The sequence below is a fragment of the Phocoena sinus genome, chromosome 2 (assembly GCF_008692025.1).
Source record: "Phocoena sinus isolate mPhoSin1 chromosome 2, mPhoSin1.pri, whole genome shotgun sequence".
NCBI lineage: Eukaryota > Metazoa > Chordata > Mammalia > Artiodactyla > Phocoenidae > Phocoena > Phocoena sinus.
Window position 1 is genome coordinate 12,573,841 of NC_045764.1, and position 26,304 is coordinate 12,600,144.

At 38.3% G+C, this 26,304-nt stretch overlaps 1 protein-coding gene across 1 annotated transcript in view; it reads right to left on the bottom strand.

Moving 5' to 3' along the window:
• Window positions 1-9,172: 9,172 nt before the first annotated feature.
• ARMC3 (armadillo repeat containing 3) overlaps window positions 9,173-26,304 on the bottom strand; it is a 95,379-nt gene continuing 78,247 nt past the window's right edge. The window contains exons 17-19 of the mRNA XM_032623209.1: window positions 15,396-15,596; window positions 13,408-13,570; window positions 9,173-9,382 (exon numbers count right to left, since the gene is read on the bottom strand). Of these exons, the coding sequence (XP_032479100.1) occupies window positions 9,173-9,382; window positions 13,408-13,570; window positions 15,396-15,596 (574 nt within the window). The remainder of the gene's footprint in view (window positions 9,383-13,407; window positions 13,571-15,395; window positions 15,597-26,304) is intronic.

The following is a 26,304-nucleotide window of genomic DNA, read 5'->3' on the forward strand; positions in this document are numbered from 1 at the left end:
TTTTTCCAAAGAAGACATACAGATGGCCAAGAAGCACATGAAAAGCTGCTCAACGTTATTAGAGAAATGCAAATCAAAACTACAATGAGGTATCACCTCACACCAATTAGAATGGGCATCATCAGAAAATCTACAAACAACAAATGCTTGAGAGGTTATGGAGAAAAGTGAACCGTCTTGCACTGTTGGTGGGAATGTAAATTGATACAGCCACTATGGAGAACAGTATGGAGGTTCCTTAAAAAACTAAAAATAGAATTACCATATTACCCAGCAATCCCACTACTGGTCATATACCCAGAGAAAACCGTAATTGAAGAAGACACATGCACCCCAATGTTCATTGCAGCACTATTTACAGTAGCCAGAACATGGAAGCAACCTAAATGCCTATCGACAGACGAATGGATAAAGAAGAAGTGGTACATACATGCAATGGAATATTACTCAGCCATAAAGAGGAATGAAACTGGGTCATTTGTAGAGATGTGGTTGGATCTAGAGACTGTCATACAGAGTGAAGTAAGTCAGAGAGAGAAAAACAAATATCGTATATTAACGCATGTATGTGGAACCTAGAAAAATGGTACAGATGAACCAGTTTTCAGGGCAGAAATAGAGACACAGATGTAGAGAACAAACGTATGGACACCAAGGGGAGAAAGTGGGGGGGAAGGTGGTGGTGTGATGAATTGGGAGATTGGGATTGACGTATATACACTAGTATGTATGAAATGGATAACTAATAAGAACCTGCTGTATAAAAATATAAATAAAATAAAATTCAAAAATTCAAAAAAATAATCGACTAAATAAGTCACCTGATATTGGAATTAAACATCGATCAATAAAAATTTTAAAGATTTTTAACAGAATCTGAGCTTGTAATTTTGGCCAGCTATGAAATGACTTAGATTCTTACACACACATATACAGGACCATTTTTTGATGGATAATAAAATGAATTATTATTTTGCTTATGAATGTTTTAAAGAAACGTATGAGGAAACTACTGTAAGTGATATTTTACCAAAAGTGGGAGATTTTCAATTAAGCCAGCAAACAATCGTCCATAGTCTACAAGACCTTTCTAACAACATGAAAGAGCAGTTAATACAAAATTGAAAAATTGTAAGGAATTTTTTTCAGCTTTTAATGCCTTGGGAAATCTAAGAGACGCTCCCCAATTAATATTTGGTTTCCTGTTTTCTCAAATTTGAGATAAATGTTGTCAACCCCTGGCCTAAAGTATGGAACTTGTGGCATAGTTAGTTTTTAATTTTTCCTACACGTTTATTTAATATAAGATTTACATGACACAGGAGCCTTCGTAAGGAAATGAATATCCCACCAAGGCCGGTAAAACCTTAGGGTCTTTATACTAGGTTTGATGAAGAGTGGAAAGTTGTGGGAAAAAACGTGATGGGGCAAAAGGATATGTGTTAATTGTTAATTGTAGTAAATTGAGGAAAAGTTAGCAAGGCCTGTTTGTTCAGATGCCCCTCAGAGCCCCTTGGTCTTCGGAGATAAGGACGTTCCTTTCCTCCTGGTATAAGGAGGTTGCCTCTCACATGGGGGTCTCTCGACCCGGTTCAGGGAGACCCGCCTGCATCTGCCGTTTCTCAAATTCCTTCAGCAAAAAATATTCAGTTTTCCAAGTTGCCATATTTTGGAGTAGTGTGTTCTCAGCCCTGCCATCAGCAAACAATGAAGGTGAAATAAGAAAACTTTGTAAAGCTGAAGGCATTCGCAACCAAGACGTTCAATACAACATGGGTCTCAAATTTCCTAGACAGTTTATTTCATGTATTTTTTAATTGGCTTTTTATAGACATGAACACACATTAAAACAAAAGTTTGGTTCCAATTTTTTTTTCTTTAATTTTGAAGAACAGTTATTTGCAAATCTCTGCTTGGATTAAGGTCTTAATAACCACACTTAACCATGAATGTGAAAATGTGAGCTGAAGGAACACTTTGGAGTACTCACCAAAGATTGACTCTGACCTTCTCTGTGGAAGTTTCTGGTTCATAGTTGAACTCTGTGTGCTTTTGCATCCTTCCTACACGGTGTCTTTGACAATGATGCCAACTGTACATGAAAAATGATAACAGGACATGTCCTTGGAGGAGCCACTTTTCAAGACCTCTGACTCCAAGGGCTCTGAAGTTCAGCCAGTGGCAGGCTGAAGCGAGATTTGGCTTCTCTCCTGGAGTGACTTACATTAAGGCTCTGGACTAGGTTCCCAGACAGACGCCATCCCCCTGCCCAGCCCAGGCCTTCGGGACTGTGCCAGTAACTCAGTGGTGAGCCTGAAACTAAGCCTAAAAGGAAGCAGATGGTCTGTATTAAGAGATTTTCCATGACCTTCCTCATTTCATTTCCTTTCTGTGGGATTTCATATTTGTGAGCATGTCCTCTGAATATGATGGTGTAGCAGTGTTAGACTCAGCAATCCTGAGTCTCAGGGCACTCATTTCATGAAGAACATGCATCAGAAGGGAGCATTTGAGTTATCCTGTAAATGTTTTTAACTCACCAGTAACGTTTATGCATCAGTCATGGATCCTGGGCATGGAGATGGTTTTCCTGTTGTGAAATTTTGTGCCATTCCTTAAAGTAATAATATTATTACTTCTGAGTGGGGGACTAAAGTCCAATTCTAGCAATTCTTATCTTCCTTTTTATTTTTTTATTCTCCTATTAGCTAGGGAAAATAAAAACTGCACAAGGAAAATCTCCCCATCTCATGCAGCAGTTCATTTTTTCCCTTTCATCCTAATTCTCAAAGAAGTAAATAATTGCATACAAAGGATACAAGCCAAGCTTTCTATTCTGTGAGTCTAAGGGACCAGCATATTTATCTTTCTTTCTGTCTGTACCTCTTTGATTTGTATTAATAAAAAGATATTAAAAAATTTTTTTCTAGAAAGCCAAATAAATGAAATCACACAGCTAGACAATTCTGTATGCAGGATAATGACTATCAATGATTTGGCAGATACATGACTTGATAATAGAGATACAAATACATTCATCTGTGTTTTCAAAGTTTTTCTAAAAGTAAAGACCATGGCAAGAAAAGAAAGGCACTAACTCAGACTTTTCAAAGAAAGGAACCTATAAATAAACTAATTGGGCTATCACTTGATTTGTATGTCAGATATGTAAGTACTGAGAGAACAATGTTTGTTTCAGCTGTTCTCATCAGTATGATTAATGACTACTTTAAAGTGCTTGATTCCATTTGTGTGCCAGCTGTTCTTGTGTAAAACAAACTGGGACTTTTCTCAAGGTAATCAGAGTGGGACTGTCTGCAGGGTTTGAGAGCTGATACCTGCGAGTTAGAAAAGGAAATGGATGGCTCTTAGCTGATCCTGATGAGATCAGACCCAGACTCCTGTGACTGAAATATATTCCTAAACAGATGCTTGTTACTGGGGGCTTGTAATCAAGGGCCTGCCCCACGTGCAGGTTCTGCTTGGTGGAAAAGTCTGAGCCAATCGGGAGCCTTATGCCTGGTTAGCAAGTTAAAAAGAACCTAAGTAGTCTTAACCATACGAACTGATAGTACCTTCAAAGGTAAATATACAAGATGAGTCTTTCAAAATCACAGACAAGCTGGACCAAGCAGCAATAAGAAATCATCAAACCATGGAAGTAATACTATGTCCTTTCCCAATGAAGCGACCACACACAGGTCACACCCTGGGTGTAGGCAAGGTGTTGGTGATGGGGGCATGACTTCACAATTAGAAAATTGTGTATGCAGGATCATGATTTAGCAGATAAATGACTTGATAGTACAGATATAAGTGGATTCATCTGGGTTTTTCAAAGTTCTTCTCAAAGTAAAGACTATGGAATCAAAAGAAAAGAGAAGCAAAATGGGGAATGATTTCAACTATGAGCTTCAAAGACATTGAGCATTTCTGTGTTTTCACTTCCTGTAGAGCAAGTTCAAAAGTAGCTGTGCCATCATTGTACCCTCTACACTGAAAGGCAAAAGGAAGTCAGAGATGGGAATGATTTTCTTTACCATACAACTACTTTCAAAAGGATCCACATGAAAATGAGAATCCCATTGTAGTCTTTAAGGTCAGTTCATTTATGGCACAAAGACAGTCAACAAATATTGTTCAGGCTTTCCCTGTGCTGGTCACTCTGCCGGTAAGGTGGATGCCAGACCTGAAATAGCTTTCCGTCTCACTGGGAGAGATCAGAGCATAATTGCTAACAGTTGTCAGATGCTTACTATTTTAGCACTGTACGGAGCGTGTACACCCACTATCTTATTTGTTCCTCAGAGCAGCCTTATGAGGTCATTATTATAGCTAAATGCCCATTTTAGAGACAAGGGCACCAAGCTATTTGCTCAACATCTCACCGTTAAGAATAGCAGAAGCAGGATTCTCACACCCAAGTCTCTCTGACCCCAAGGACCATGCCTGGTCTGCACTACTACATGGTGTCCATGTTCATGAGGAAAGGGGCAGTGCCAGGCAGTAAGCACGTGGGGAAATGTTGAGATGAGTGTCCAAGGCAGTGTCGTGGAAGGTCACCAGAAGAGCAAAACGCATACTGAGGAAGCTCAGGGAAGAAGGTGAGGCTTAACCTGAATTTGGATTTGAACTTGTAGACCAAATATTAGTAGGATGATATTGAGGATAACTACCATACTTTCTCACTAAAGCTCCTTTGGTGCTGCCAGAGAACGAAAATTGGCCTCATGAATCACTGAGTTGATCTACTGTCACCTTTCTTATATAATTATAATTAATTATATATATATATTTTTAACATTTTATAAATTTTGTATCAAAATATATCAATCATCTCTATTTTATAGATGAGAAATTCCATAAAGCCTCATATACTGTAAGAATTGATGAAGCTATTGGGAGATAATTCTCCATGGATCTCCCTCTTTTCTGCATGTTTTATACACAAAGGCTTCCTGACTGCCCTTTGCTCTAGACTATCTCTTCAAGGATGTTAGTGAACAGCCCAGGAAGATATAGTGAAAAGGGCAGATGCTTCCTGCCTATGTATTGTAAAAGCTAGGTTCTCTGAGCTCAGTGTTCCTCTCCTGGAGCACAAGCCACCATGCTTGCAGGCATCCATCTGGGTCTGTCCACATTGCCCCCATGAGACTTGGGAGCAAGGGGACCTGACACAATATGCTGTCTCATGCTGCTTGCTGTGCAGTGAGGAGTAAAGTCCTTTGTCTCTGACCCAGGTATCTTGTGTCTTATGCCAGCAACCATGAAACAGTGGCAGTTAGCTTGCAACTGGGGTGAAATCTCAGACCCTGCACGCTTCAGAAGATAGGAAAATTTTCTTTTTTAGAGAGGTCAAATTTGTCCTCATCCTTACTGAAAAATAATGCATCTCCTTTGGCATCCATTGGATTAATACCAAGTAGATTGATCTTAGAACCCAGAGAAACCAAGGAAGACAAAATGCCCTTGTGAGAGTCTCCCTTCGACGCTTAGTCAGGGTGCCCAGGGACTAGGCTCAGTACAGCCTCTCCATGGCCATACCCTCAGAGTGCTCCTCATCTAAAGCAAGGGTTGGCAAACTGGCCCGTGAGCCAAATCTGGCCCACACCTGTTTTATTAAAGTTATTGTCTAGCAGCATCTACTGCTGCTTCTGTGCTGCAGTAGCGGAGTTGAGTGGTCACAGTAGAGACTGTATGGCTTGCAAAGCCTAAACTATTTACTATCTGACTCTTTTTTTAGAGTATTTTTAAAAAAATATTTAATTTATTTATTTATCTATTTATTTGGCTTCGCCAGGTCTTAATTGCGGCATGTGGGCTCTTAGTTGTGGCATGCAGGATCTAGTTCCCTGACGAGGGATTGAACCCGGGCCCCCTGCATTAGGAGCGTGGAGTCTGGACCACCAAGGAAGCCCCTACTGTCTGACTCTTTAAGGAAAATATTTGCTAACCTCTGATCTAAAAGAAGAGACAGATACTTGAAGAATAAACATGCTAGAGGCCAAGGTATGAACAGAACATTATCTGAGAAAAGAAAAGAAAGCTATAAACACACACATGTACTCACATATAGGCATGTACAACCCCGCCCCTCCATGTACACCCACACCTGTCATTTACATGCATGGTCTTACTTCATCCTTGCAGCACCTTTATTAGGCATATAGATTAGGAGCATCACCTCTACAGAAAAACTAGGTTTAAATTTAAAGATTTGCCAATTACTAGCTGAGTGACTTTGGGGTAAGTTACTTAACTTCTCTGTGCCTCACTTGCTAAACATGGGTAATATCACCTATACATCATAGGGTTACTGGAAGGATTAAATGAAGGTGTAGAATATAGCCTCTGACACATAGTAAACAACATGTAACTATTTGTTATCATTTATCTCCATTTTCCAGATGAGTAAATTGAGGGACAGAGAGGTTGAGTAATTTTCTCAAAATCACATAAGTAGAAAAAGGTAGATGCAGAACTTAATCTCAGCTCTGACTCACAAATCTGGGCTTTTTGCCACTGTTATTATATTGCTTGTCAATAATAAAGGCTTATTAAATTTATAAGTAAAATCACCATAATAAAATTTCTTTACCTTTTCCAACAATGCTTCCTATTTTTCAAATTGTGATTTGTGGCTTATTGGCCTATCCTACAGGTCTTTTGTACTGCGTGAGTTCCACAAGGGTCTTACTTGAATTCACTATATTAATATATTCATGCCTGACCCTCGATAGTTGTCCTTTAAAGTCAAGTCTACTTTTATTATTAAAATAATGATGTTTCTGGCTTTAAAAGCATATGCCTAGGCAAAGGTTTTGCTAGTGATCTATATAATAATAAGGTAATTTTAAATTAAGAATAGTACTTTTAAATACTACACTCTAGATAAGTGATTTGATACTATTGTATTGCTCTAAAAATATACCCAAACTGATGATATGTTCTATATAGTTTTCATATTGTCAGTTTATCTTACCCTTATTATTCAACTGAGCTAAAAAACGAACAAAAACAAAAACAAAGGGGCTTCCCTGGTGGCGCAGTGGTTGGGAGTCTGCCTGCCGATGCAGGGGACGCGGGTTCGTGCCCCGGTCTGGGAGGATCCCACATGCCGCAGAGCGGCTGAGCCTGCGCGTCCGGAGCCTGTGCTCCGCAACTCAACGGTGAAACAAAAACAAAAATACAAAACACCAGTAATTGGTTTATAGCCTTTTTGGGAATGGTTCTAAGGGAAAATGTACTGTCTCCTGAACCCCCTATCTCTTATCTCCAGATTACTGCCTTTGGCGGAGGGATACTATGGGGAAATCTTGCTGAGAAACGTGACTATTTAAAGAACTTCATGTCAACAAAAAGGAAAAGTCAATATCCATTTGACTTGACATAGTATTTTGAGCTTCTAGAAAATATTTTCCATGACTGACAATGCTGATTCTTTGACAAGGAAATAATACATGTGCAATCTGATGTGTACTTACTAAAAGTGGAGGGCAGTTATTACCTAGAACCTAAGCGAGAGAGACACTATACAAAAAATCATCTCTAAGATGAAAAAAAAAATGTCTCTTTGGTCTGCACCAGACTAAAAAATGTGGTGTCTACCTGAACAACATCTTAGTGGCTCTGCATGGAACTTTTCCCTCATTCCATTTTGATGTTTTGGCCATTGGCCTATGAAAACTATTTCCAGAACTTGCCAGGAGGTTGTTTTTCAAAGATGTTATTTTCTGTATTGCATTTGTCATCTGTATGAAGCTCCCAAAGAAGAATTCCCCTGGTCTTTGTTCCTCTTGGGAAGCCATTTTGTGCTTTTATCTAGTGGACCCTATTACCAATCATGTAAACTGATAGCATTCCCCTCTGCACTGGCTGCTAGAAAGTTTTGAGTCAAATTTTCACTTACCTCTAACAAATACGCAGGATTTTCATGGACTGCGTTTTGAATTCTAAGCTTGTTCCTGGCCTTGTCAAACTTTCTTTCCTACACTTATGCCTGTTTTTCATTTATTTTTATCTTGTTACATCTTATATATCTTTTTAATCCACTTTGAATGCTTTCTGGATCAAGAGAGACTTGGAAATGCTTAGACGGATATGTATCCTATAATCTGTGCTCTCTTCATGAAACTGGGTGATAAATATAATTACCACACCATTTGATGTAAGGAACTTTATATTGAAATAATTACACATTCTTTGAAATTACACATTGGTTCATACAGAATAATCTTCACCTTAATTTCTAAAATCAAACTCACTTTTGAAAACCTTCTAGCAAAATGATGAGATGGGTCAACTTTAGACTTAAAGCCTGGCTAAGAAAATGTATACTTCATGAGATTCATTTCCTCTTGCCATTTGAAATGGGTGCTTGCTCCCCATTTTGTGCTCAATACTGAAAACACAATTCCTCAGCAAAGATTTACTTTATACTTAGATTTCAGAATTTTCCAGAAAAGAACTTTTAAGTCATGTAAATTTGAAGTCACATTTTTGTGACCCAGCATTCAAATGTGTAAAAAGCAAATCAGAATTGTTTTTAAATGAAGGTATGTTTCCAAGTCAATATAGACAAGTGCAGTGTATGGAAATAGTTTTTAGAAATATTTTTAGTTCAGTGAAGTATACTAAACAGTGTTCTTAATGATAAATTTGGGAAAATATGAACAAAAAATTTTAGAAAGGAATTTGTGATACTAAAATAGATCTACAAATATTCAAAATATCAATAATCTTACTTTATGGGAGTGAGACAAGGCGACTGAAGACACAACAAACCATGGACTTGATTTAACCAAGTCTTCCTGGAGCATCCGGAACATGAAGAATGACAGTCATAGGGCACTGTGCTGGGAACAGTAGCTGAGTGCTTTTACACATGATTCCCAAAGGGCAGAGATGCTCCTTAGGAAACAGCGGGGTGGATTAATTTCGAGAATAATAAGCTTTACACAAGTGTAATCTGATCTCATCAGACTGAATGCTTGCCAAAAGCCTGAACTCAGAAGCACGATCAAGTCCAATCCTAGTGACCTCATTTCTACACAGGGAGAGCATTTCTAATATTTTTATTTAAAGAAATACTGATAAAATCTACCAGTGAACTTCATAGAAAGGGTATATAATGGATTTCTTGTTTGAACACCTTTTGTGTTCATTTGGAAGTTTAGAGAAATCTGTAAAGATCTGCCTCTCGGCTTCTTAACTTTATCAGTGCCCCTGGATGGAACATGAGGTCAACTATGTAAGTTTCCTGGGGAGGGAGAGCCCCAGTCACCCCCTTTCGGGATTCATTCATCAGCTTGACTTCATTCCAGGCTCTGCCGTACTCCCCGCGAACCAGAGAGCAGCCGATGCCAATTCTGTCAGCCAGAGCCTGTGGGGAGAAAACGCGAGATCAACCAAGAGGGAGGAGGGGGAGGGGCGGAGAAAAAGCCTTGGTTGAAAGACCCACCTTGGTCGAAGGTGAAATATACACTCTTGCAGAACAACAACAACAAAGTGCTTAGAAAGGAGGCTGGAAAAAAGGTGGAGTGTTGCGATAGGAGTCGGTAAAATGTGATAAGTTCCCCTGTTGCTCAAGATTCTGTGGGCTCAAAATCTCTGTGTAGGTCCTGCTGGGAAGGGACATTTTTCAGGCAGTTGCGCTGCGTTGTATCAGCACAAGATTGATAACGTAATTGGAGAAAAGCTGTTCCACAGGCTTTCAGCTCTAGTGCATCTATCAATCTTTCCATGCTCCTGGGCTGCTCCTTGGGTGTGATATGCAGTGGGATTGAATGGCAGGACTGGAATGGCAGGGACCTGTTTCTAGCCCATTTGTTCTGTGTGGTGTAGACAGGTGTTTTGGAGCTGGGGGGGCAGAACTGTGAGCGGTTGGTCCTTCTTGGGCTGCCTGATGCCCTGTCCTCAGGGGTTGCATATGTTCCTCGGAAGCTGTCTCTTCAATTTGTCCTGATTTTAAAAGCACTTTTTAAATAATCTGGAAACTTCCTAGCCACATCATAGTGGATAAGAGAGCTGGCTTGTGGGACCTCAGTTCCCCGACCAGGGATTGAACCCAGGGCTCCAGCAGTGAGCACGCCAAGTCCTAACCACTGGACCACCAGGGAGTTCCCAGAGTCTGAGTTCTTAACCTCAGCTGAGTTGAATCTGGAAGTATCTATTTTCTTTGTGAAGTGGGAAACAAGGTCATCTGCGTATAGGAAGAGGTGAAGATGAAAAGGCTTAGGAAAGAAGGCAGATGTGGGGCACAGCTGCTGAGGAAAACAGGAAAAGCCTGTGGCCAGGAGCTGGAAAAGATGGCCAGGCAGCACGTACATCCACTACCTTGGATCCTGAATTGGCTGTGGCACATCCCACTGTCGCGTTCTGCAGCCCAAGTGTCATTGTGGGAAGGGCAGGCAGTCGGATTGGTCCAGTGTGGGCAGGCAAGGCGGAGGGGCGGAAGGATGGGGGCATGAAGACGAAGGAAATCAGTGAGCAGTTTACACGGTCTGTGGACGATTTATCTAGGCTTCCATGGAGGAAAGGAGCCGGAAGAAAACGGGGAGATGAAGAGTATATGTAGGGGGAGTGAATGCTTTTGGGAGGAATAGAGGGATAACACGTTTTACCAGTGAGTGTTGGTGTTCAGGATTCAGTGGTAGGCAAGACCTGGGTGATTAACTGCATGACTCAGGTGAGGTGTGAGGGTGATGAATTCAGTCTGCTGTAACGTTATGAACTGAAATGTTTCCCCTTGAGATTCCTGTTGTCTTTCTGAAGGTGGGTCCCTTAACAGGAGTCATGAGGGTGAAGCCCCCACGAGGGGAATTGTGCCCTTGTAAGAGGAGGAAGGGCCCTCCCCCCACTCTGAAATATAAGGATACGGTACAAAAGCTGCAACTGCCGACCAAGAAGTGGGCTCTCACCAGACACTGAATCTCCTGACACCTTGATCTTGGACTTCTCAGCCTCCAGAACTGTGAGAAATAACTGTTTATTGTTTAAGCCACCCCGTCTGTGGTACTTGGTTATAGTGGCCTGAGAAGACTAATGCAGTTCCTACAAGACACACAAGGGCAGCTAGCTACAGGGTAAACAGACAGATAGACCTGGAATCAGGAGCGGCTTGTGGGAGAGAGGAAATGATCTAGAAACCTGAGACATGTAAGTCGTATTTAAGGTGATGTAGGAGGATGACCTCACCAAACGAAGTATGTAAAGGGAGAAAAGAGAAGAGCCTGGGACAGAACCTTGAGTTCTGGGTCAGGACGCCAACATTTAAGACAAGGGTGGAGGAAAAGAGGTCTCCAAAGGAGACTGAGATGAAATGGCAAGAGAGGACAGAAGTTACTAAAGAAAGTGGTGTTAAAGAAAGAGAAGGATCAGTGACAGATTCTTTGATGTATCAAGCAAGACAGAAAACAGATCACTGTGATCCTTCTTGGGAGGGAACAAGGGCCAGACTGCAGGGAGTTGAGGATGAAACTGAGGTCAAGGAATGACTAGGAGTTGAGATGACTCAGAATTTTGGCCGGGAATGAGAATTATCTTCAGATAGAAGCAGTATGGTAGGTTTTGGCTCAGATAGGCATGGGTTCAAATTCCAGCTGTATCTCTGGTTGTCCTTGGGTAAATTCCTTCTCTAAGTATCAATTTTCTTATCTTTAAAACAAAGGTAGTAATTTCAACGTTTGGCACATCTGAGACTCTTCACAATTATATTTATTAAGTGCCTGGCACATAAGTTCAAAATGATGGTGGTCATGGTGATAGGCACTTATAGGAGTAGTTGTAGATATAATGAGAAAAGATTTATGTTTTCTCTTTAAATGTTTTGGACTTAAGTTTAGATTTTAAAGGTAAAACAGCTAGTAGAGAGAAAGATTTAAGATGGGAGAGAGGAATTGATAGAGCAAGAAATCCAAGGAAATAGGAAAGACTGGCATTTGGATTATAAACAGAATTGGCTTGAAACTGGAGGTAAGATGCAATGAGGTTTATAGGTATTCAGGAGAGGGTAGGAAGTTTATACATTTAAGTCTACGGCTCTGAAACAATTTTCTCAGCTCCTTTTATACTCCAGACACTGGACACAATGGAGGAAAAAAGAAGATCACCCCCTCCCTTAAACCTAATCATGCCCCAGTGTCCACATCTCTGTGAATGATGCCATCATTTCCAGTTACCCTGCCCAGATCCTGGAAATCATTTTCTTCTTCTCATGCAGTCTCTCACACCACCGCTAGGCAGTCAACAGCTCCTTCAGTTTTATCTCCTACATCTCCTGCCAAACTCACCTCTCGTTCACAGCCTCCACCATGGCTTTAGTATCAGGCACCTGTACTTCTTGCTCCAGTGACCTTCCAGTTGGTCTTCCCATCTCCAGTCTTTCCCCCGTTCTAGTTCATTCCACATTCTGTTGCCTGAGTGGTCTTTCAAAATCACTTTCCCCTTAACTTTCAGTGGTTACTCACAGATTTTAAGATCAAGTACAAACTCACATGGTGCTTTACTGTCTGGTGCTTTAGCCTTATCCAACCCCTCCCCGCTTTTCTGGATCCAGACCAACTACTCTACATCCCTCAAATGGACCACTGACTCTCATACATGTTATTTTAAATAAAATATTTGTATTGTTTAGAACACCCTTGTCTTCCTTCTTTACCTGCTGAAATCCTATGTAACCTCTAATTCTGAGGCCACATATCACTTCCTCCCTTGAAACTTTCCCTGACGTCACCTGAGAACCCGCAAGTCTAGCTTAGGTCCCCCTTGAATGCAGAGACTGTCACTTTATTTATTTATTTTTAAAATTTTTTTAAAAAAATTATTTATTTATTTTTGGCTGCCTTGGGTCTTCATAGTGGTGCGTGGGCTTCTCGCTGCGGTGGCTTCTCTTGTTGCAGACCAGGGTCTCTGGGTGCATGGGCTTCAGTAGCTGTGGTGCATGGGCTTCAATAGTTGTGGCACTTGGGCTCAGTAGTTGTGGCTCGTGGGCTCTAGAGCGCAGGCTCGGTAGTTGTGGCACACAGGCTTAGTTGCTCTAGGGCATGTGGGATCTTCCCAGACCAGGGCTCGAACCAGTGTCCCCTGCATTGGCAGGCAGATTCTTAACCACTGCACCACCAGGGAAGTCCCGAGACTGTCACTTTAGTATCTGTATATTCCCAGACCTTGGAAGAGGCCCTGGCCTAGAGTAGGTGTATGATAAATGTTGAATGAATATGTTTCCAATAGTCTGGTGAATATACGTGTGTGTATGTATATATACACATACATATACATGCCAAATATAAGTACATCTAAATGATAGGATTAATATCATCCAGTTAATTGTTAGCAACTGGCTTACTCCACAATGATACAGACAAAACATTTTTACCTAGTGGGAAATGAGCAAAACATCTTTAATACCTTGAAAAGCAAAGCTCGATGGTAGAAGATTCCTTTTTTGATCAGTCCAATTGGTACAACATTGGATTTAAGTTGAAACTTTAGTTCACTTATATGAAGTTCCCAGCTGAAATCATGTAGTTTTTCTTTTGGAATTTTACCGCCCATTTTTTCTGCCACGTACCTGTGTCAATTACAGTGAGATTTAATCAATCAAGTTTAATATCTCACTTTGGATGCTTTGAGTATAAATATCTGTGTAATTATACTTGTAAAAGATACTTTCCGTCTGATTTTTGTTTGCTTTACTTTAAAAAATGTATTTACTATAAGTTAACATTATGCTTACTATATTTAAACTATCTTACATAAACTGAAATTCTAACATTTCATTCAGCAGGAAGAAGGAAATGAATGCTAATTTTCCCAATATGTATAGCAAGATACAAATCAATATCACACTACATTTGTATCAACACAGTTTTTAAATGTTACCTTAATCTTGGAAAGTATTTTCAAATGTTTGAATCTGAAATCCAAGGCATTGTCTTGACATGTGGTCCTTCTTTTAAGGAATTTAAACTCAGAGACCAAGACAAACATATAGGACCATTGTGAACCCTGAGGTTCACAAATCTTTTCAAGTTTTATCATCCTTTTTTTTTAAATTTTATCATTTTTTTTTAATTTCGAGAAAGACATGGCATTTACGTAACACTGAGGTTAGAGGAGACAGGAAGAGGCAAAAAGGGAAAAATTACTAACAGGCTCCTCGGAGGTGAGGTGCAGGGGTGTACTTTGCCTGTGAGTTTCTCCTAAGATTAGGCTCTCACTGAAGATGTCAGTAAGCACACCTGCAAAAATCCTCTGTCAGCTGAGGCTGCTACATCATGGAGTAAAGGCAGGATTGCCCATTGTAAAGAAAGAATTTCCTCTTGCTGTACGTGGAACCAAGTGAAGAAGAACAATGGTGAAAACCAAGAGAAAGGATTAGGCAGAAAACTGACCCTCAGTGCCAGCCAGATGTCCTGTAACAGCCTCTAGGAGCCAAAGGCATGGGGACGCATCTCTGTATTGCTCTCTTGGTGTGGGTTCAGGTTAAGAAAACAATTATTTGGGAATGATGAGAACTATTTCTGATAGCAACAGAGCATGAGGAAATTTGACAAGTGTTGAAATGAGCTAAGTCAGAGTTCTGCTTGAGTCATCATTTCTCAAGGACACCAAGGAAAACTTCGGTAGCCAAAAACGCTCTCTTCCAGAGTCACCTGACAAGAAGTCAGTGATCTGGCGGCTGTGTTTCTTGCAGTTGTCACATCCAGGTTTGGTGCCTGCAATTCACTTCTATTTGGAGAAGGTACAAGCTCCCACGGAGATTGCAGCTGTTGCACAAGCCAGGAGCTCACGACTGGCTGGTGTCAGTCATGAAGGCGAGCCTCCCTTTCTAGAGATTTCCTGTCAGTCATAAAGTCAGGTTCTCAGCCTTCTCTTAGCGGAATCAGATTAAATGCTCTCATTTAGGAGGCGACCTCACTTAGCTTATACAGCATGCCGAACCATCTCTTAGAATACCCACAATCCCACTTTGGAGCAACATGAAACACAAAATATCAGACATATAACATAAAAATAAGGGATGGCTATTTGTATTAGAAAACAACTTGTGAGTTTACAAATAATTCAAAATAGGATTCTTTCATTCATAACTTCTTTAGGATCACCCTGAAAGATGCTTTTCCTGGTTTAGCTGGAGAAAATGACCTAGGCGTTTTTCTTTAAGTAATTTCCAGCTCCTAGCTCTGATTCTTGGCAGAAATATGATCTAAAATAGAAATGGAGGATTTATATCCAATTCATTGTGTTTCTGCTTCAGAATCAGAGGCAGGGTGCTATACAAGTTTGGTTTTATTATGGTGTAGTTGTTTGAAAATTGGCTAAAAAGTGCAAATCAGTAACATCAAAAACATTTTTCAGAAATTGAAAATGTGTATGTATATATAGACACTTACTTTGCAAGAACCTCAACCTGTTCCTTTATACTGGTGATGGGAAGTATGGATCTGGTCACTTCATACACATAAACACAGAAGTCAGGATCAGAGGGAGGGAGCCATTCTTTATCAGGACTTCCTTCTCCAGTCAGTTTTGGTGCTACTGCAACCTCTTCCTCCTCCTTCACTTTTTCCTCTTCTTTTTTTACTCTGCCTTTCCTTAGAGAGTAAACAATAGCAATCAATATCACAGAGTGAATAAGCACTAACTGTGCTCTGAGTTGATCTGAAGAGCATTGCAGAAATATAGTATTTTATATATACCTCAGCAACAATACCATACAGAGTTGTCAAATTTTCCACGACAAAGATAGAGCTTTATAGTCTCTATATTTTGCCGGAGAAATTATTTTTCAAGAGATTACTACACGACTGATATATATTATGAAAATCATTGCTTTTCTGTACCATTGCTTATCAAGATATTTGGTACATTGTAGGTATGTAATAAATATTTATGGAATTGGGAAAAAATAGGTTGTCTCCTCAGAGGGTCTATGCCAGTCTTATATCATCTCTTGCTTCAGTTGAGACCTTCTGCAAGAAGAATTTGGATCCCACTTTTAAGAACAATTATCCAAAACATGGAAAAAGACAAAAACAAAATAAGGATGGCATGGAATTTCCATGTCATGCAGGGGCAAAGATTCATGCAAAGTTTATCTAGGGAAACGTATTTAGTTCTGTACTTAGGGAAAATAGAATGTACTTAGTAAACAGTAAAGATACTGTTTAATTAAAAGATACTCTTAATGAAAAGTTCCAGACTTAGAGAAGTTACTAGTTAACGTATAGATTTTTGTTTAGTAGAGATGCAAATTATTTCTGTTCAATGGAAAAGATACTCCCAAAGGTTAAAATCTTTTTCTAACATTCCTTAATTAAATTGGATATAAATGCATATATTCTCAAATGATCTTTGAACCAGTATTAATATCTTACTAATTCTCTCATGAGTGGAACAAAACAATGACAGGGGTTCTCATTCCAGGTAACAGGGAGTAAACACACTTCACCCTGTGTCTCCTACTGAATACAGTCATAAAACCTGGACAGGGTGCATGCAATAGCTATTTGAAAACTCTGAAAAATAATGCACAGCAGGAAGATCAGAGAAGGCTGACATTTGAATGACTACGGAACTGACGGTGAGCTTATATTTTAATTTTCCTCCACTATTCTCCAAGCAGAACTAAACATAGTCCCAAGTCTGGAAGTGGGCATCAGCACAGAGAGAGCCCAAGGAGAAGCCCGATTGAGAAACAGGAAAGAGACACAGTGGAGGAAAACCCTTTTTTTGATTATTTTTCTTATTTTTATCCATTATCTTGTACCCCATCTTCTAAGGAAGCTTGTGATGGTGGTGTCACCCTAAGAGTCTAAAACTGCCTTATACTTGCTCAGTCCTCCTGCTGTTTGGCTGTGGACATGGATGCAGTCATGGCAGGAGTGTAGCAGCGCAGGGTAAATAAAGGGTTTTTTGGTTTGAGGACCAAAAGGGAAGCTCCAAGGAACCAAAAAAGACAAGGGAGATCATGGATAGGGAGGAGCTCAGGAAAGCAACCCTATAAAATTGTTTATATATTCCTAGGCTTACTTCCAAGCTGTGTGTGCATAGTTCTGATCCTAAATGGCACATACGTAGATTTTGAAGATGGAACTATGGTATAAACTACCGCCCAAGTCCCATACTGGACACTATTTGGTACACGTGCAGGGCTGATCCAAATAGCACCACAAAGCCTTTGAAAATGGGACTAATGGTGGAATGACAACCCACAAAACACTGGTTGAAATTTGAAGACTGAAAGCATCTGGGCCAATTGACTGCTAAAACACACACACAAAAGAAACATTCTTCTTAGCATAAGTGTAAGACCCATAAATAAGAACTGAAGGACTCATAACATAATATCACAATCTATATAATTACTCAACATATGAAGAACCAGGAAAATCTCACCTCGTATGGGAAAAGACAATCAAAACACATCAGTGCTGAGATGCCTCAGCTGTAAACTGTTCCAACAAGTAGGTCAAACACTCTTGAAATGACCAGGGAGTTAGAAAGTCTTAGAAAGAAATAGAAGATAAAAAAATAGAATTTGCAGCTGAAAAATACAATAACCAAAACTTAAAAAACACAATTCCCTGAATAGGTTTAATAGCAGAATGGAGATAACAGAAGAAACAGTCTATGAACTTGAAGATAAATCAATAAAAATGATCCAATCTGGACAGCAAAAGATTGAAAAAGCAACTGACAGAGTCTCAGGGACTTGTGATGCAATAAATAAGAGCTAATATTGGTGTCATCGTAGACTCAGAAGAAGAGGAGAAAGAATGAAGCACAGAAAAAAAAATTGAATAAGACTGAAATAGTTTCCTCAATTTGGTTAAAGACATAAATCTACATAGTCTAGAATTTCAGGGACTTCCCTGGTGGCACAGTGGTTAAGAATCTGCCTGTGGGTTCGTTTCCCGGCCCGTGCACCAAAAAAAATAAAAAGAATCTGCCTGCTAATGCAGGGGACACAGATTCGAGCCCTGGTCCGGGAAGATCCCACATGCCGCGGAGCAACTAAGCCTGTGCACCACAACTACTGAGCCTGTGCTCTAGAGCCCTTGAGCCACAACTACTGAGTCCATGTGCCACAACTACTGAAGCCTGCATGCCTAGAGCCCATGCTCCGCAACAACAGAAGCCACCGCAAGAAGCCCACACACTGCAACGAAGACTAGCCCCCGCTCACTGCAACTAGAGAAAGCCAACGTGCAGCAACGAAGACCCAACACAGCCAAAAATAAATAAATAAATAAATATTTATTAAAAAAAAGAAAAAGAATTTCAGTGAATGTCCATAAGGTACACCCAAAGAAATCCACTCCACGTTGAAATCAAGTTATTGAAAACTAAAGACAAAGCAGATGATGTGATTGCCTATGTAGAAAATCCCAAGGAATCTACTGAAAAAACTCCCAGAACTAAGAATTGAGTTCATCAAGATCTGAAGATATAAGAACAACATACAAAATCAATTATGTTTCTATATAGTTACAATGAACAGGTGGAAACCAAAATTAAAAACCAAAAAAAAATTTGGAGCACTTACAATTATGCCAAGAAAATTAAATCCTTAGGTATAAGCTTCTAAAAAACGTGTAGGATTTGTGTGCTGAATATTAAAAAGTGCTGTCAAAAGCAATCAAAGAAGGCGTAAATACATGATGAGACATCCTGTGTCCATAGATTTAAAGATGCAACATATTAAAGATGTAATTCTCCCCAAATGATCTCTAGGTTTAATGTAATTCCTATCAAAATCCAAGCAAAGTTTTTTTGTAGAATAGAATATCTTATTCTAAGATTTATATGGAAAGGCACAGGTGCTAGAATAGCTAAATCAAACTTGACAAAGAAGGATAAAGTGGGAAGAATCACTTTGCTTGATATCAGATCTTATGTGTAGCTACAGTAATCCAGATGGAATGATACTGGTGGAGGGACAGACACACAGATTAATGTAACAGAAGACCCAGACCCACACAAATATGCTCAATTATTTTTAACAAAGGTGCAAAAGCAATTCAATGGGAGAAGTATAGACTTTTCAACAAATGGTGCTGAGCAGTTAGACATGAATGATCCTTGTGGTGATAGAACTATTGATTATCTTAACATGAACCTACCCAGGTGAGAAAATTGTATAGAAGTTAATACACACACAAACACACACACGTAGGAGTAAAACTGGGGGAACCTGAATAAAATCATTGGATTGTATTTGTCATTATCCTGGTTGTGATTATTGTACTATAGTTTTGAAAATGTTATCATTGGGGGAGACTGGGTTAGGGGTATATGGGCTCACTCTATGTTATTTCTTACAATATCATGTGAATTTACAATTATATCATAATATTTTCAATTAAAAAATCCATTGACCATGCTTCTGTCATCTATTATTGGACTCTATTCTGTTCATTCATGTCCCGGTCTATCCCTTCATCAATACCAAACTATTTTGGTTACTGTAGCTTTACAGTAAGTCATAAAATTAGGTAGAATGATTCAATTTTATTCTTTTTCAAAATGATTTTTCACTATTATAATTTGTTTACCTTTCCATAAAAGTTTTAGAATTAGCATATCGCTAATCTACCAAAAATGCTGCTGGAATTTTGATAGAATTGTATCAAGTCTAGATCGACTCGGGGAAAACTGACATTTTCACTATGTTGAGTTTTCCAACATATGAACATGGTATATCCCTTCACATATTTAGGGATTCTTTGATTTCCTTTGTGTTTTACAGTTCTCAATATATAAGTTCTATACATGTTTTGTTTCATTTTCTCTTTCACTTTAATTTCATATTTCATTTTTCAGCCCTATTAAAATGGTATTAAAAGTTTTTGGTTTTCAATTTTTCATTGCTGGTATATAAAAATATAATTGATTTTTCTGTGTTGAACTTATATCCTGACATGTTGCTAAACTCACCTATTAGTTCTAAGAGTTTTGTTTGTTTTTAAGTGGATTCCTTAAGGATTTTCGATTTAGACAATCATGTTGTCTGCAAATAGGAACAGTTTTTCTCTCCTCACTTGTCTTGTTCATGATCTTTGCAGGAAAGCATCCAGTCTTTCACCATTAAGTATGGTAATTTTTGTGGATGCCTTTTATCAGGCTGAGGAAGTTCCCTTATATTCTTCCTATTTTGCTGACAGTTTTATTTTTTATCATGAATAGATGTTGAATTTTGTCAACTGATTTTCTGCATCAATTAATATGATTATGTGCTTTTTCTTCTTTATACTGTTAATATGGATTACATTGATTGATTTTCAAATATTGAACCAGCCTTGCATTCCTGGGATAAACTCCTCTGAGATGAATTATTTATTCTCTTTATATATTGCTTTGATGTTGTAATATTTCAGAAAGGTTTTTTTTCATCTATGTTCATGATGGATTTTTTTTTTCATGATGGATTTTGAGCTGTAATTTTCTTATAATGTCCTTTTCTGGTATTGACATTAGGATAATGCTGGTATCATAACATGAGTTGGGAAACATTCTCTTTCCTATTTTCTTGAAAAGATTGTTCAGAGTTGGTGTTAATTCTAGAAATATTTGGCAGAATTCACTAATGAAATCATCTGGGTCAGGAGATTTCTCTTTTGGAAGGGTTTTATGAAATCAACTTCTTTAATAGTTAAATGATGATTTTGGCATCTGTTCCATCTTTGGTGAGTTTTGATAGTTTGCAGTTTTTGATGAATTGGTCCATTTCATTTAAGGTGCTGAATTAAAGTTCTCATAGTACTGTTGACATAGTTATTGACATTTTTAAAGGACCAGCTTTTGATTTCATTGACTTTGTCTGCTGTTTTTCTGTTTCAAATTTCATTGATTTGTTTTTATTATTTTCTTCCTTCTAATTTTATTAAGTTTATTTTTCTAGATTCTTGAGGTTAGATTATTGATTTATGACCTCTCTATCTAATACATTTTAGTAAAATAAATCTCCCTCTCAGCATTGCTTTGGCTGCATCCCACAAATTTTGAGAGTTGTATTTTCATTTTCCTTCAGTTCTTTGTATATTTTAAGTCCTTTGAGGCTTCCTTTTGTCCCAGAGATTATTTAGAAGTGTATTATTCAATTTCCATATGCTTAAAGATTTTCTTCTTGTCTTTCTGTCATTAATTTCTAGTTTGATTCTATTATGGTCAGAGAATATAATCTGTATGATTTCAATTATTTTAAATTTGCTGAGCCTTGTTTTATGACCCAGGGTATTGTAAATGTTCCAGGTGCAGCTGAAAAAAATGTGTATTCTGTTGCTGGTGATGGAATGTTCCATAATATGTCAATTAAATCCTATTTATTTCTGGTGTTGTTCAACTCGTTTATATCCTTGCTGATTTTAGGTCAAGTAGTTCTGTCAGTTGCTCGGAGGGGCATGTCGAAGTCCCCAGCTATAATTTTGGATTTCTCTATTTCTCCTTTCTGCTCTATCAGTTTTTGCCTCATGTATTTTGAGGCTCTGTTGTTTGGTGCATATACATTGGATCATTATATCTTCTTCATGGATTGATTCATTTTATCATATGTAATGTCCCTCTTTGTCTCTAGAGTTTTTCTTTGCTCTGAAGTCTACCTTAATACATATTTTAAAAACCATTCCTGTTTTTTAAAAAATTAATGTTTACATGGTATCTTCTTCCATCCTTTCATTTCCAACCCACCTATATCAATACATTTGAGTTTCTTTAAACAGCATATAGTTGAGTCATAACTTTTTAATCCACTCTGCCAATCTCTGCCTTTTGATTGGCTCTTTTCCTTTGTTTTTCTTTTCTTGCCTTCCTGTGGGTTACTTGAACATTTTTTATTTATCCATCTTGATTTATTTACATTGCTTTTGAGTGTAGCTCTTTGTATTGGTTTGTAGTGGTTACTGTAGGTATTATAATATACATATATTGCTTATCACAGTCTGCTGGTATCCACGTTTTACCACTTTGAGGGAAATACGGAAACCTCACACCCGTGGAGGTCTCTTTACTGTCTCCAGTTTTAAATACCATCGTCTTGAGTGTCAGATGTTTTTATAATTTTTGTTTCAATCATCAAATATGATGTATAAAGCTCATGAGGAAATAGTCTATTGTATATACCCATATTTCAGCTCTTCCTTCTTTCTTCCTGATCCTTCCAGATTCTTTCATTATTTTCTTTTTGTTGGAAGAACTTCCTTTAGCTAGCCAATCTGTAAGTGTAGGCCAGTTAGCAGTAAATTGTTTTCCCTCATCTGGGAATGTTTTTATTTCTCCCTCTTTATTGCTGAAGGATAGATTCATCAGATAGAGAACACATGGTTGATTCTTTTAGCACTTGAAAAATGGTGTGCTGTTTCCTTCTGGTCTGAGAGAAATCTACTGTCATTCAAATTGGTGTTTCCCTATAGGTAATTGGAATTTACACCTTTATGAAGTCTGGATCCCATGACTCAGGTGGGCTTTCTTGGGTGGAGCAATCTCTTATGAGAAGCATCCTATGCTATGCTAGCAGAGACAGAGGGAGGACTAGGAAGCCTGTGTGTGACTTCTTTCAGCCTTTTCTTATGTGTATCTTTTGCCTGCTGATCTTGCATTGTATCTTTTGCTATAATAAATCTTAGCTGTGATTATATATTTGAAAGCCCCAAAATGGGACTAGGCTGGTGTAGGCAGGTAAATCTCCTAAATTATGTATTTACAAGTATGGAGCATTCTGTTCCACTAACAGTAAATTAGGGGTGGGAATTATCTTTAAGTATTATTTGAAGCATGGTGTGGGAGGAGGATCAACTAAAGTCCATTTGAGTTTTCCCTTTAATTTAGAGAAAAAAATACAAAAATAATCCAATCAGCTGCTATTGGAGAATTACACAAAACTCTATAATCATAACAAATACTAAAAAAAAAAGTTTTATATTTTCTAATCCAATATTCTATTTACTACAGCCAAGGAAAGAGTCTAATCATGCATTAAATACACTCATGATATATTGTGATAAAATCTCCAAGCAAAAATGACTACTTTCCAGCTATATCATCTTAACCCTTTTCCTTTTTTGTAAGATAAATAAACTGAACACCTTACAATGCATAGTCAGATGTTAGTAAATTAGGAACTAATCCTGGGAAGGTCAATTAGAATGGCAAGAAAGCATAAATAGGTTTACCTGTTTTCTAAAATTACAGGGTAGCTTTGTAAGATTGGAGATCTCGACCCTGTAATTACTCAGAGCCACCTATGAAACAAAGCAGGTGTAGTTCTCCCTGAGCATGCTGCCTGAAGTGAGAAGAATCATTTGGTGTGAGAAGATGACGTCCAGTACCCTGGGCTAAGCGCATCAGAGAGGGAAGCTGACTGAGTGATTAAAAAGAGATAATTTATGGGAACCCCTGAATTGTAATTTCCTGCTGCTATAAATAGAAGTATTTCACTTGGACTTCTTTCCCATGAAGGCTGCCAAGTGGTGTAAATAAGGGCTTCAGTACTTAAATGAATTTCATTTCTAGATAAACATGGAAACAAGAGCTTGGAAATTACAAAATTAACTCCTGTAAAATTAATCTCCAGAAAGAACATCAATTTATGATTAAAGATATAAGAAATTCTAGCTTTCTTGCAGAAACTTTAGCAAAACTACCTGAGAACAGAGATTTACTGTGAGAACCCAAAACAATAAGGATATTTTCTATGTTCACAGGTGGATGAGTAGGTAGATAGGCAAGTAGAGAGAGATAATTGGCTCAAAATTGTGTATTGACATTATCAAAGTTTAACCACTTGCTCCTTCTTGATCCCATCAACTATTTTTTTAAATAAATTTATTTATTTATTTATGGCTGCATTGGTTGGTTGTTGCTGTGCATGGGCTTTCTCTAGTTGTGGTGAGCGGGGGCTACTCTTCGTTGCAGTGCACGGGCTTCTCATTGTGGTGGCTTCTCTTTGTTGTGGAGCATGGGCTCTAGGCCCGTGGGCTTCAGTAGTTGTGGCTCACAGGCTCTGGAGTGCAGGCTCAGTAGTTGTGGCACATGGGCTTAGTTGCTTCACGGCATGTGGGATCTTCCCAGACCAGGGCTCAAACCCATGTCCCTTGCATTGGCAGGCAGATTCTTAACCACTGTACCACCAGGGAAGTGCCAACTATTTGAATATATAAATTATAGGGCAGAGCTGGTGGGAGAGATGTAAGTCATGAATCCGGCCCACTTGTTTCAATTTAGGTGAGAAGATTTTGGTATGTGAAAAATAATCACAATACCATGTAGCATTCAATAAATTCCACAAGGAATAAAAATTAGAAACTCAAGCAGTTCAACACTGGACAAAATCTATTCCAGTTAGGTGTCCTGTTCTACCCAATCTATTCCAAAAGGATGAGAAGGGAGTATTGTACAAAGTGGAGATATGATTTATTCTGGTCTTAGGAAGGTACATTGTGTGTGTGTGTGTGTGTGTGTGTGTGTGTGTGTCGTTTATTTTGTTTGTTCCACTAGGATGTAAGTTCTATTAGGGCAGAGGTATTTGTTCACTGCTATACTTCCAATACTAGAATAATTCCTGGCATCTAAGTGCTCAGTAAATATTTGTTGAATGAATGAATAAATTCAAGAAAAGAAGGTCAGAAGGTATTTAAATGTTACTAAGGGACAATATGTGTTTTTGGAAGACTTTTGAAGTCAAGATTTAAGGGAAGGGAAAAAAAAAAGGTAAGGTATGGGTAAAAAGAGGGTTTGAGAGAAATTCTTTTATTTTTTAAATTTTAATTAAAATTTTAAATAGAGGTATAATTAACATGTAACATTATATTGGTTTCAGGTGTACAACACAATGATTCGATATTTCTATACATTGTGAAAGGATCGCCAGAGTAAGTCTAGTTACCATCCATCACCATACAAAGTGAACTTTTAGGATTCACTCTCTTGGCAACATTTAAATATGCTCTATATTATTGACTGTAGTCACCATGCTGTACATTACATTCCCATGACTTTATTTTATAACTGGAAGTTTGACCTCTTGACCCCCTTCACCCATTTCGCCCACTCAACCCCCCTTCCCTCTGGCAACCACATTCTATTCTCTTTATCTATGATTTTGTTTTGTTTGTTCATTTGTTTTGTTTTTTAGATTCCACATATAAGTGAAATTGTACAATATTTGTCTTTCTCTGTCTGATACTTTGCTTAGCATAATTCCTTCAAGGTCCATCCATGTTGTCTCAGATGGCAAGATTTCATTCTTTTTTATGGCTGGTGGTATTCTATCGTATACATATACCACTTCTTTATCCAGTCATCTATTGATGGACACTTAGGTTGTTTCCATATCTTGGCTGTGTTAAATAATGCTGCAATGAATGTGGGGATGTAGAAAATTTTCAAATTAGTGCTTTCATTTTCATCAGATAAATACCCAGAGGGGGAATTGCTGGATCATTTTAAGTTTTAATTTTTTGAGGAACCTCCATACTGTTTTCCATAAAGCCTGCACCAATTTACATTCCCATCGACAGTGCACGAGGGTTCTCTTTTCTCCACATGCTGGCCGACACTTGCTATCTCTTGTCTTCCTGATAGCCAATTTACCAGGTGTGAGGTGATATCTCATTGTGGTATTGCTTTGCATTTCCCTGGTGATTAGTGATGTTGAGCATCTTTTTATGTGCCTGTTAGCCATCTGCATGTCTTTTTTTGAAAAAATGTCTATTCAGATCCTCTGCCCTTTAAAAATCAGATTGCTTTGTTTTGCTACTGAGTTTTATGAATTCTTATATTTTGGATATTAACCTTTTATTAGATATATGATTTGTAAATATTTTCTCCCATTCAGTAGGTTGTCTTTTCATTTTGTTGGTGGTTTCCTTTGCTGTGCAGAAGCTTTTTAGTTTGATGTAGTCCCAGTTATTTATTTTTTGCTTTTGTTGTCTTTGCTTTTGGAGTCAGATCCAAAAATCAATTGCCAAGACTGAAGTAAACAGCTTATCATCTAAGTTTTCTTCTAGGAGTTTTATGGCTTCAGGGCTCATATTTTGAGTTAATTTTTGTTTATGGTATAAGATAGTGGTCTAGTTTCATTCTTACACATGTGGCTGTCCAGTTTTCTGAGGAAAATCATTTTAAAAACAAAAATGTTTTAGGAAGTCATTGTGGTGGGATCAAGATGACCTAAGTAGCAGAAATGTTAAAGTATATGTTGTAAAGATCTAAAAGTCTCCAAAGATGAACAGACTAGAAGGATATGTATTTCATATCCTCCTATTTGGGGACAGAAAAACACACTTTTAAGTGTGTGTAATAAAC